At 39.2% G+C, this 12,823-nt stretch overlaps 1 protein-coding gene across 8 annotated transcripts in view; it reads left to right on the top strand.

Annotated features, from left to right (window-relative positions):
- The window catches only part of LOC116689702 (uncharacterized), a 47,214-nt gene that overhangs the window by 14,603 nt on the left and 19,788 nt on the right, over positions 1-12,823 (top strand). For all 8 annotated transcript variants that reach the window (XM_032516302.1, XM_032516295.1, XM_032516299.1 and 5 more), the window contains exons 6-7: positions 888-976; positions 11,469-11,618. In XM_032516302.1, the coding sequence (XP_032372193.1) occupies positions 888-976; positions 11,469-11,618 (239 nt within the window). The remainder of the gene's footprint in view (positions 1-887; positions 977-11,468; positions 11,619-12,823) is intronic.

The following is a 12,823-nucleotide window of genomic DNA, read 5'->3' on the forward strand; positions in this document are numbered from 1 at the left end:
CCCACCCATGACAGAGAGACATCATGGCTTTCAAACAAGCAAAGTACCAGTTGGTCAAGGCCACACCCCCAGATATCACCTTGCCCCCCCCTCCTCCTCGAAAGCTACAGACTCAGAAATGGCACCTACTAAGGAAAGCTCATTATGGGACTGGCTCTAGTGGCTGTAATTCTGCACCAAGGCTGAATTTTGGGAAAGAGACTTTGGATATGGTATTAGGGGACCACTAAGGTCTATATAAAAGCATCCAAATAGCACCATGTCATGGGACCTTTAATATCTGATAACAGATTGGGGTCATTTTTGGATTTATTAAAGTAAATATATTACATATTGGACCTTTAAGCTCCTGTCAAAGTTTTACACGTCTCTTTATAATGGTGGTTGACAGGAAAACTGCTTTTTTGGCAACAGGGGACTTTTCTGTTGCAGTAACATGAGTGGACACAGGGACAAATTGGTAGCCAAGCTGAGTGGCTGTGCCGTATCCCATCCACTTAATACTGTACATCCATGAGCATCACAAGCTGTAACGTTATTGCCAAAAATGACAGTTTTGTGAGGCCAAACAATACAATTTTAACTGCCAATCCAGCAAGATGTTGGGGCTTTAAACTAAAAGTGGACACATTTAACATAGTTGGAGGCGCTCTCTGTCCTTTTTGTCAAGGTAACTTCATTGCTTAAAGTTCAGTGTAATTACCGTAGTATTATTTTACCTAATGGAACATTTTCCGTTGTATTGCAACATTCTTTCTATTACCTCTCACTTCTGGACAGAGCCTTCATGCTTGTTTTTTTCTGTCTGTTGTGAAATTGTTTTGTATTCTTTTGTGTGTCTGTGTTATATAACTGTTAGTCTGTTTGTGTGTGCTGACTGGATGTAGACTTGGAGCAGCTGCTGACTCTGGAGCTGAAGGAGTTTTCTGATGGACAGATGACCATAGCATTCACTTCAGTGACCACATATAAGGAGGTAAATTTATGTCAATAAAAATCTTAAAATGCCTTATTCTATTTAGTTTCTCTTCATTTAATTATAACACAAATGTAAACCAATACACAAAATTCAGGGATTTTTTCCTTTTGAAATATAACTATCTTTCTTATTGTTTGAATGTTGAAAAAGAAGAATACTGGCCTCCTATAATTAAGGGTAAATTAAACCCACCTGTGTGGGCAGAAAATCCAAGAATCATTTAGTTTAGTTATCTACAACTAATTATGAATTATGTTAACTAAGAAAGAGTTTAGAACCATGTCATGTCAATAGCATTTACATACAATTTACAACTCTTACAAACTCTATACAAGTATCTATAAAAGTATATATTACGTGATATTAATACAGGATAACAAATCTGTGAATGGGGATTCTTAAAGCTTGTGTGCTGATATAGAAATAATGGCTAATTAATACTAGTAAGTATTACTTACATTAATGGCCTCATTAGCCTCACTGGTTTCTTTTAAGATATCAGGGTGATTATACATTTAGACATAATGTGGTCCACTTTGCTTTGTTAGCTGTTTTAACAGAAGCTTGGGATGACTTTGATAGTCTTTAAAAGAAAAATGTATGAATGAATAAAACTTTTTTAAGAACATGGTTCGTTTTAAAAAAAAGTTACTTTTGATGGCTTTGTTTGTTGTGGATACATCACACCGTTGCGGTTTCATTTTGGGGATGTGTTGTTTTGCAAGTAGAGGAGCCCCTCTGATGTTGTGATGTTCTGCATTTGGATGAGATGCAAATGGAGGCCTGAGAGCCTCAAACACAACCGGTATTACCTACCTCCCCACGGATATCCTAAAACTCAACAAACACACAACACTAAAAAAACACACATTTTATCACATGTGTGGAATGTTTGTTGACTTTCTATCTTTCCATCTCTGTCGCTCTCTTATTTTCCTATTCACATTTGCAAATGCCACGCACACGCACAACACACCACACACACACACAACACACACACACACACACACACACCACACACGATGTTTACAGCCTTAAAGCCTACCCCTTGCTTTTCTCCCTGCTGCAACTTCTAATGTGTTCACCCCCCTCCCATCATCATCATCACCCCCCCAACAACAACAAAAAAAAAAAATCATTCATTATTTCTTGTATATCTCCTTTTCACTTCCAAAGCCCATTTTTCTTAGCGGCTGCCTAGCGTGCGGTATTAGGCTATGTGTAAAATAAATGATGTCTGTAGCCGTAGGGGTATGGCTCTGCCTCCCCCAGAAAACTACCTAACGTCCAAGGAACATTAAACACCCAGATCCTCGTTTAGCGAATAAATAACCATTCATTTGAATGGCTTTGTCTGTGTGTGTGCGCACCGGACTTTCTGTGCATATTTTACCAGCGCTGTGCCTGCATGCTGTGTGTCAGGAGAGGGAGAGGGAGAGAGAGAGAGACAGAGAGAGCGCAAAAGAGAAAGAGTGAGAGAGATAGCGAGAGAGAGAAAGAGATATGGGGATAAAGAAATGAAGAGAGAGAGCCCATTAGAGACTTAATATAGAATAAATGGCCAGGGGCCTGCGTCGCCAGCGGACCCTCCAACTCCACAGCGTCATGGTGGGTTACTAATGACCTGAGATCGGGCTCCAAAATGAACTCCTTATATGCATGTCATTTGCAGTGTGTATATATTTATATATTATTTTTTAATTGTGTTTGAAAAGAGAGTAAAACGATATGAGAGTGTCATTTATTGAGGGGGCTTAGGGAAGTTCTGCCTAAAATGATTTTTTCCAGAAAACTAAATAAATTAGATTCAATTAGTCTTTAATGGTTTATGTGTTATGTGTTTGTCAAAGTGTGATTTTTGTCCCTCTCTCTGTGCGTGCGTGTGTGTGTGTGTGTGTGTGTGTGTGTGTGTGTGTGTGTGTGTGTGTTAGCAGTAAAAGAAGACAGAGTTGAGGCTGTGATTGCCTAGTTAGCAGAAGAAAAGCTTCCGAGTGTGTTTGGTGTAACGATATGGACACATCTTATAGACTGACTAATGTATTTTTTTGCACTGTACAAACATACATTAGTCAGTCTGTGTGCTCCTTTATTATGTAAGAGAAAAGTGAATGAATGGCGTTTTATTCATTCAAAATCACTGCGCCTGTCTCAATGTTTCTGGAGGTCATTTGTATTTGCTCATCAATGTTCGCCATACTGCTGTTAAAAATATCATGAAAACTTTCCAATGTTGTTGCACATGAGCAATAATTATATTAATTGTCTGTGAGGTTATGCGATCATTATCACTTATTGCTGCAGTCTGTGCATGCTGTAAGTAACATGTCCTTTCTTTAGGTTCTGCATGCAGTATTTCTGTTTTTGAGTGAAACAAAGTAAACAGCTTAGAGTGCATCACTTCCAAAAAATGATCCATTGAATACACATCTATTTTTATTGTGAATGCTTGAAACCCACACCTGTAATTTTACTTGTACCTGTAATTGTAGCCTCACAAACAATTTGGCTTGTTTGACATTTGGTAAATAAGTTAATAAATAACAAGAGCAATTGACACTGCCAATCCTTGCGTTGGTTAGACATCCATTGGAGCTTGCATAGTCTATATAGATTCTATAGATTTTAAAGTATTTCTAGAAAACTTAAGTATGCCTACTTGGTAAATTTCTGTATTAGAAATTACCAGTTGCCTTTGGTCTGTTATTATGTATTGTTTACATCTATTTTTGTGTGGCAGTTTTTTATCTTATGGCAGAAACATAGTGTGTCTTATGCATCATAAAATGTTCTATATTTGCTGTTGTTCCTCAGTATTCATTCATTCTCCACAGTAATCAGCCCACACAGTGGTATTTACTTTTATGTGGTCAAGCCAAATGGAATTTATGTATTTCTGTTTTTTTAAAATTCACCAATTTGTCCCTGTGTGCAGAGGATGCTACATTGTCTAATAGACTGGTGCGGCGCTGTGTCAGCTAGCAGAGTAGTCACCACATGAGCCAAAAGGGGTCAAGATCCTTGCTTAAGGGCACACAGTCATTGTGCAGCATCACCTGTAGATGTGAGAGACATGACAGCTAGTAGCTAAATTGGTACAAGGTAACCAAAAAGTTGGAAGCGGTTTCTTGCTTGTATGTAATGTTTTGTGTAACACTTACATGAAGGTCAAATTAATTAACATACTAAAAATACATTGTTCACAAATTCTTGCCAGGCAGTGCGTATTTGTGTATCCCAGGTTTTCATGGCTCAGTAATTAGCGCTGGTAGATGATGCATGGGTCGGATAAAGAGTTGTCATGCTGTGGAGTTGATGAACTGTAGGAAGGACAGGAGCCTACAGTCACAAGCACACACACACACACAGTTGTGATCATGTGAGAAATGTTTTTTTTTGCGTGTGTTAATATGGACATCTAAGTATTCCAATTCTGTTTTAGAGTTCTTTGTTTTCTGTCTTTTGAAAGCTATTTCCATTCTTGAGACTCGAGAGACGGGAGCGGTGAGAAAGTAATGAAAGTTTTGGTTTGAGCTTTAAATCTTGAACACAAGCTAATCCAGTATTCCAACAAAATATCCAAATAATCGTAATGTTTTATTTTCTTGGCATGGTAAACAAAATCAATCATCTTTTGTTCTGTAAGTGTGGCTATCATAGCGTGTGTATGTGTGTGTGTATGTGTGTGTGTGTGTGTGTGTGAACGTCTGCGTATCTGCTTATGGGATAATGCATATGCATACGACCTAACATTATTTTTGACGGCTGATTACTATAGTCCTGTTTTCTTTGCTACGTTTTATGTGGCGGATTTGTTTGTTTAATTCTTTCTGTGTGGGTGTCCATCTCTCCGTCTGAGGTACGCTTTAGGTTTCATTTTGGCAACGTTGATTGTCTCTAATGTTGTTTGTTCACAGTCCTCCGGCCCTTCTGTTTGTTTATGCAGGTTCCAGTTTTGCCCTACGCCACTTGCACAAATAATTATGCTCACTAATGAAGGGGCCCGCAGCCACGGCACTCAGTAAATGCCTTTCTGATGAGAGGCACTAGGAGACAGCAGGTGCAGGGTGGGCCTCCCAGGGACTAAGATTGAAGACCAGGAAGTCAGGGTGTCCCGCCCCTCCATCCCTCTATGTTTCAATTCCTCTCTGACTTCCTGGTTCTCTCTTTCTTGCTTCTTGGTGATTTTCTTAGTGAGATTATTCATTAATACATACTGCTGTATCCACTTTAGAATACTTCTATTCAAAATCTGCAGACATAAACATAACATCCTATTTACAGTGGCCCAAAATTGCCATCTGGACATGAAAGCACATTCCTTAATCTGCTTAGTGTTGTTGTGTTATAGCTCTTAATATGGAAATACATTCAGACAAATGTACACAAAAAGCATCACTTTAATCTGCCGCGTGAAAAGATTTTTGCTATTATTTTTTTTACACAAGACAATCATTCATTCTGTATAACTTGCGCTGATGTTTCTTCCTCATCATTTTTACTGAAACTCTTGTTCTTTCTCTCGTTCCACATTTTCCTTCTCCCCCTGTGGCTTCTTTGGGCTTTCAGGGCAAACAAATAAACACAACAAAACATTTATAGACTCAGTGCTTGCATCTTGGCCCCCAAGTCCCTGCACTTAGAGCTGAGTGAATGAAGCATGTGGAGAAGGCCCATATGAGTAAGACGGACAGAAAGACATTTGGGCTTCTTTTTCTGCAAACTTTTACCACCCTCCCATTTTCCCTCTGTCTCTCCAAAAACTTCCTAAGCAGTAGACTAATACTCTTGTGTACGAGTGTGTACGCACGAGTACAAACAAGAGCGTGTGACTGGTTTGTGAGCACATGCATGTGTGAGTTTGGCTGTGCACGTGTGTGTGGCAAGTGGTATATGTGGCACATGTGTGCGTGCATTTGCATGTGTGTATTTGAGCAGGGTGGTGTCAGCTCGCTCCTTGCCACCCCATTTGCTGTAGCTGTACCGCTGTGATCACAGACAGATGTATAAATCAAACCTCGCTTGATGGATTCATCAGGGTGGCGAAACGATCGCCTGAGAAGAACTTGCAACTCTCTTAGCGTTCTGTGTTCTGACGGAAAGGGTATGCAAAGAGCCTAAATGGATGAACGCTTGATTAATTCTTTGCCGGAGATGTTAGCGACAGCAGGAAATGTGTTTTTGCTTTGACTGTGTTTGCACGGGAATTTACGCGCGCGGGGCGTGAGTTATGAGGCCTGAGTTTTGTACCTAAGGCTATTGTGCATAATGATGGCAGGTTGGGAGAACTGCAAGCAGCCGTTAAAGACTTGCTACCTGTGGAGCAAAGACAACCAAAGAGAAAGGGAGGGTGTGTGTGTGTGTGTGTGTGTGTGTGTGTGTGTGAGGGTGTGTGTGTGTGTTGGGGTCTAGTGTGAAAGAAAGATGAAGCTGCAAAATGTGTGAGAGCAAGAGATGAAGAGGCAAAGTATGACAGGGAAACAGAGACACAGGTGAGGGAGGGAAAATGAGATAACTGGGAAGATTTGGGTGAAGGAAACAGAAAGGAAGGGCCATTAGAAAAAAAAACAAGAGATGTTACAAAGTTAGATTAAAGGGAGCAAAATTCCCCTTTGATGAGCAAAGTCTCTGCATACCATAAAATACTGTACATGGGTTCAATCTACTTTTGACCATACAAACCACTGGTCACTGGTACTGTAAAAACTTAGTCCTCAAAGAGCTTGGTCAGAAACTGTAATTCAAAAGTCCAAAGTCCAAAGGGCTGTTCTACAGCTATTCCAATCTGTATTCCACTTTAACGTGATGCAGAAACTTGTTTTAATTGCAGTGAAGTAACTTGGCAATAAATTGAAACCTTTTCTGAGAGGGTTAGAAGAATGTCTACTTAGTAAATAAGCTTTTTCTTCTTAAAGTACTATTGTCATATTTGTCATATTACCACAATTAAACCAGCAAAAAAAACGATTTCATATCAAAACAAAAAGCCATAGCTTGACTTCGAACTATCAACATCACAAACAGTAGCTACACTGATTATTTATATATGTGTGTAAAAATTGTTTTAAAACCTTGATATGCTGCAAAAGGACTTTAGTGTTTCACGTTTTATTTTTCCCATACTTGTATTACTATCTTTGTGTTGTGTTACATAGGCTATATTCTTTTTTTTAAATTATTTTCATTTAGTTGTTGTTGCTGTTTCTGTTTACTGTAATTTAAGTTGAAAACTTAATGTTTAAATATAAACATTATCAAGTACAAGCCATAGTAGTGCTCAATTTTTGATCAGCTGTAGCTTATCTGCAGTACCTCATGACAAAACCACCATGTTGTTAACAACAGGCTTTTCTCTGATGCAGTTTGAAGAATTAAAACTGGTAATGTTGTAAATACATGTAGAAGCAGAACTGTTTCCAGTGACTGTCTGCTCTTTAATAAAAATGAAAGCTAATATAAATTGCATTAGAGAAGTGGCGGGCCATGTGTTTTACACCTGGGCCTTCAGTACTTTCCTACAGCAATTGAACCACCTTTGGCTAACCTCACCATGACACTAGGACATTATCGTGTGGAATAAAGTCATTTAACACAAGCAACAAACAAAAATAAATCGGTCACATTTGCTTGTTCAACGACCACAAAGCAATCAAAAACACAAATAACACAAACGGTCAACAGTCTTCCCCACAAATTCCAGCCAAGCTGCTGCGGCTCAACAACACACCTTTTGAGGAAAAAGTACATCTTTCCTTCATTAACTTTACATCTAAAACTCGAAACGAACGAACTAAAGTTACTGCTACGGTTATGTGATGCTAGCTAGTTTTTATAGCTGTCAATCTCTAAATTTAATTTGTTATTTTTTGTATTCGAATAATATTCAAATATTCAATGCTCAAATTCATCCAGTTATTAATGTGCACTACTCAGGCTTATTCCTTCCCAATGCCACTTTAAGCATGTGCTTGTTGTTACACCTTCTGTCCACTAGAGGGACTTCTAACGTTAGCCTGGCCTTGAAGGGGAGCTACGTCATGACACATTGTATTTCTGGCACTCAACTTTGTTTACATTCATTTTCCACAACGAGCACACAGCGGAAAACACAAATCAAAAGAGAATTTCTTTTGCAATGAAACATTACCCAACGTGTATTGAAGCTGTTGTAAAGGGGAATGGTGCTCGGTTAGCACAATGGCATCATGTTAGAAAGCACAGCCAAAACGATTTGACATGAACTAGCAAGCTAAGTAACAATAGTGTTAGCCACGATGCTAACGCCATTGATAACTAAGCCAAACGGTGCTGTCACTACTATTTTAGTGATTTATAAGCAACCGGTTTCTTGCAGATTGTTACATTACTGAGAATACAGCTGTTAGAAGGTCATATATGAAGTTGAAGCTAACTCTGACAGCTAACATAAACTCTAGCTTTCTCCATGAAGCTCCCAGCTTGCAACGCAGTTAGGAAACCAGAACAAGCTAACTATTGATAACATAAGCATTTTGGTTCAGTGGATGATGATGTTAAAGTCAGGTTAAAACTATTTCCCACCCTTCTTCCGATTCCCGGATGCAACCTGTCATTCCCACTGTAACTCAGTACATAACATTTACGTTAGCTCCGTGATCTAAAGACCTCACAATGCTTAATGTTTCTCACTCCCGCTTACTTTTTGTTCATCATACCTGACATGACAAAAGAATTTTGTTTTCACATGCGGGTGAAAAGAGGGAAGATTAGCTAACCTTAACCAACATATTTATCAAAAAAATATTTGACTTTGGAATTCGTTCCAACAGCCCTACTAGTTTTGCTTCTCGGTCACCGTATAGTAACTGGTCCAAAAAATGCCTAAGTAGATTGCAAGGCCAACTAGAAGGCTCTATCCTGTCAAAGAATACACCCAACAGGGCAAACACAAAATTTGAAGGGCTAAAGAATATAAAAATCAACAACATTGTCCTTCCTTAAACAGGCCTCAGAGAAGATTTTTCACCCGGAGACAGCACAGAAGGGAAATGAGATTGGATAAAAGCTTTAATTTATGAAATGCACTGGAAGCCGCACAACTTAGGGAGAAAGCAGCAATTAAATTACGGTAATAGACTCGTGGGAACGGACCACACACACACACACACACACACACACACACACACACACACACAGGTTTGGGGTCACTTACGAATTTCCATTCCATTATAGACAGAACACCAGCTGATCTGAGAGGGTGGCTGATCTTTAAGGCAATATCTACAGTGCCCATTATCAGCAACTATTCCCCATTATCCAATGTTTCAAAGGCATTATCTGTTTACTAATCGGATATCATTTTAAAAAACTAACTAAGAAATCCTTGGAGAACCCTTTTGCAATTATGTCAGCACATGATGAAATCTGAACTGCTGCCCTGGTTAAAAAAAAACTGATTTCAGCTGGTCTTCTGTCTATGATGGAGTGCAATGGAAATTTCTAAGTGACCCCAAACGTTTGACCAGTAGTGTGTGTGTGTGTGTGTGTGTGTGTGTGTGTGTGTGTGTGTGTGTGTGTGTGTGTGTGTGTGTGTGTGTGTGTGTGTGTGTTTACATGAAATAATAAAAATATAATTTTCTGATTCTGACAATTTCTTGGCCTGGAGGCCCACCTCTGATAAAGTAAGTACGGTAAGTTCAGTAAAGGGCTTTATAGGGAAACTCTCTGTGATATCTAAGTTTACCAAAAGCTTAACAAATGAGAAACAGGTTTCTGTGTCCGGATCCTAAGGTTCTTGGAGACAGTTAGCAAGTGGATTTTTATAGCTAACATGTTGGTAATTTATAAGAAAAGGCAATCTGTGTATCTGGGGGTGGCAGAAAGAGGGCGAAAGAGGAGGGGGAGGCAATCTGAGTAGTAATTTACTCAGTTAAGAGCCAAATGGCAGACAGACTGTCGCCCTGCGTGTTATCTCAGAGATTTGCTCGTTTTCTGACTATATTTCTCTGCCTTTGTGTGTGAGAATGTGTGTGTGCAGTTTTGTGTGCATATGCACACAGTTGGGTAGTAGCTTTAGAGTATCAGCACCATTTGAGCATTTCTTTTGTTATTGTACTGTAAATTATGAAGACGTTACTGCTTTACCAGAGCTCATAGTGTACATACTGCTACATGTTTGTTCATATACTGAGATTTTAGTAGATGACTGCAGGCGGAATTGTGTGTGTGAATCTGCAAGTGTCAGGGTTACATTACTACTTGTGTGTTTGTACTTATGTGAGTGAATATGTGTGTTTTAACGAATCTTGGGAGGCTCCATTGCACTCATCAGGATATCAGTGTTGAGAAATGGCAGTGTCAGTGAATTGACAGTTGTGTGTGTGTTAGGATTGATGGGCCTGAGTCTGACAGCAACCATATTGTGGAGAGAGAGAAGGATGGAGGGATGGAGGCAGGAACAGAGGGAGTAGTATTGTAGCCCGCTCATCCTCACAGGTTAATATTGACACAGCCTGGGCAGATACAGCGCCTTCAGCGCTCATCAATCACTTTCAGTGGGCCCATACACACACACACACACACACACACACACAACACACACAACTACACCACACACACACACACACAGACACACACACACACACAGGCTCAAGCAGAGAGAAGGACCACACACACACTGTTTGACACAGCACACAAAATAATGCAAACTTTCAAAGTCAGGCAGAATAATATACTATTTGGACAAGTCATGCAACATGAAAAAATGTTTTTAAGAATATCCAACAGACACACACATTAATGTCAAACTTAGTATTCTTCTATTAGCTTTACCAAAACAACAATACCTCTTTTGTTGAAAAATTCTACTTAAATAAGCACACATAAACAATTTTGACAACTTCACAATACAAACAGTTGTACAACAAATCTAGATTAATCAAGCAAATATGTTTTTTTTAAAGTATCACTTTATGTGTAACCCTGCATTGCAAATTATTGTTGCCATAACATTGTTGTTAATCATTTTGGAAAGAAAAAAAAGCAAGTTCCTTTGACAAGCAAAACAATTAATTAATGCAACTTTTCATCCATCAATCATTGTGCGTGTCACTGAATTAACATAATCTGTGCATGGTGGCTTTTTTAAGAGCAAATAGTTAATTTCCAAACAATAAATCACAAAGTGTCTTTCTACCCCTCTGTGCGTTTTGACAGCTTCGTCTCTCATAGCTACAGATGAAACCACTTCAATTTAGCAAAAAAATTAAATCATATGTGCAATAAAAGGCGGGGGTCTAAAAAAGTTTTCTGTAACCAAAATGTTTATTAATCATTTTGAGACTATTGCAATAAAATGTAATTATTACTTTTTCATTATTAGTTCATTAATAATATAATTTCAAAGAAGTTGCATCTGTCAAGTAGTTTACATTACACTTTTAAAATCTTGATTCCTTCCCCAATTCTCTTGTTTCTTTCTGCTAATTTGTCCTTTGTTGTATCTCGTTCCCAGGACTGGCATGGTTATGTGGACGGGATGAAATCATTCAGCCATCGCCATGGCTATGATGGTCTGGTGGTTCTCTTATCCATCAATGATACCGTTCATCATCCACGCCAGCAGATGGCTGTCTACTCAAACAACACAGATCTCCTAAACCAGGTAAACAAAATGTGAGACCACCAACTCAGCCACATATAAGTCAAGAGTGAAACATAAGTCCTTCTCTGATAAAATAAAAAATAAAATAAAAAAACTCAATGAATAGCTTTGGTAACTGGAAATAGGCATTGTGATGTCTGTTATTTGTTATCAAATTTCCTGAATCCCTAGATATTAGGGCTGCACGATTATGGCCAAAATTATAATCACTTATCAATTATTTTGATCAAAATTTTGTCACGATTATTTGTTGATTTCAACCAAAACAAATTTTATCGTCACATAGGCTATTTATAACTACGAGACGGTGAGTGATGGACGCTACTCACAGAGAGACGGCTGACTCATTATGAACGGGTCCAGCACGGGTCAAACGGCAGATACACACGTCGTGTGTATGAAATGTCTGTATTGTCACTGCGCTGCATTTTTATGAACTATGATCGTCTGGCCATGGGTCACAACTCTGGCCCAGGTCCAGCAGCTTCGTCTCACGCTGTTACTTTACCAAATAAAGTTAGTTGCATTCGATAACTTCTCCTGTGTTCTTCGCCGTGGCATCTGCGATGGCAGTCACCAGTGGAAACACTGGTACAAATACAGGTTTGCCCCTCATACTTAACAATATACAGCTGTGTTAATAAAAAATTAAAACTGTAGACAAATGTCAGAAGTGTGGACCGGCGCTGTGTGGCCGAGCGCGGAGTAAGAGGAGAGAAAGTAGAGGAGAGATCCCACACAGGCACGGCTTTACAGAAGAAATGGGTCATGTAACGCAAAATTAAACCATATCCATATAAACAACATTGCAGAGGATGCGAGGACATTTGGTGCACCGTGCTTCCTAGAGGAGCTAACAGCTAACAGACGCTACTAACACCGACTAGCACTGGTCACTGCTGTTGTCTGAAAAACAACAGACGGGACAAAATGTTGCGTTTACTGGCAAACTGGTAAACCTTGTGACCGACGTATAACCGACTGCTATCTGTTGAGTTTTCCTCACGTTACTCTGTCCTCTGTGACTGTCTACATCTAGAAACTAAGCTGCGCGGTGCAGGGAACAACGGACTGGCTCATGAGCAGACATGATGGTTAACGGCGCGGTAGATGGGCTATGCAAAAAACACGGAGCGTTCTATGAAATGACGGTTTAAAAAAAATAATAGCTCAATCACGCAAATTTGATCGTGGGAAGTCAAAAT

The sequence above is a fragment of the Etheostoma spectabile genome, chromosome 5 (genome assembly GCF_008692095.1).
Source record: "Etheostoma spectabile isolate EspeVRDwgs_2016 chromosome 5, UIUC_Espe_1.0, whole genome shotgun sequence".
NCBI lineage: Eukaryota > Metazoa > Chordata > Actinopteri > Perciformes > Percidae > Etheostoma > Etheostoma spectabile.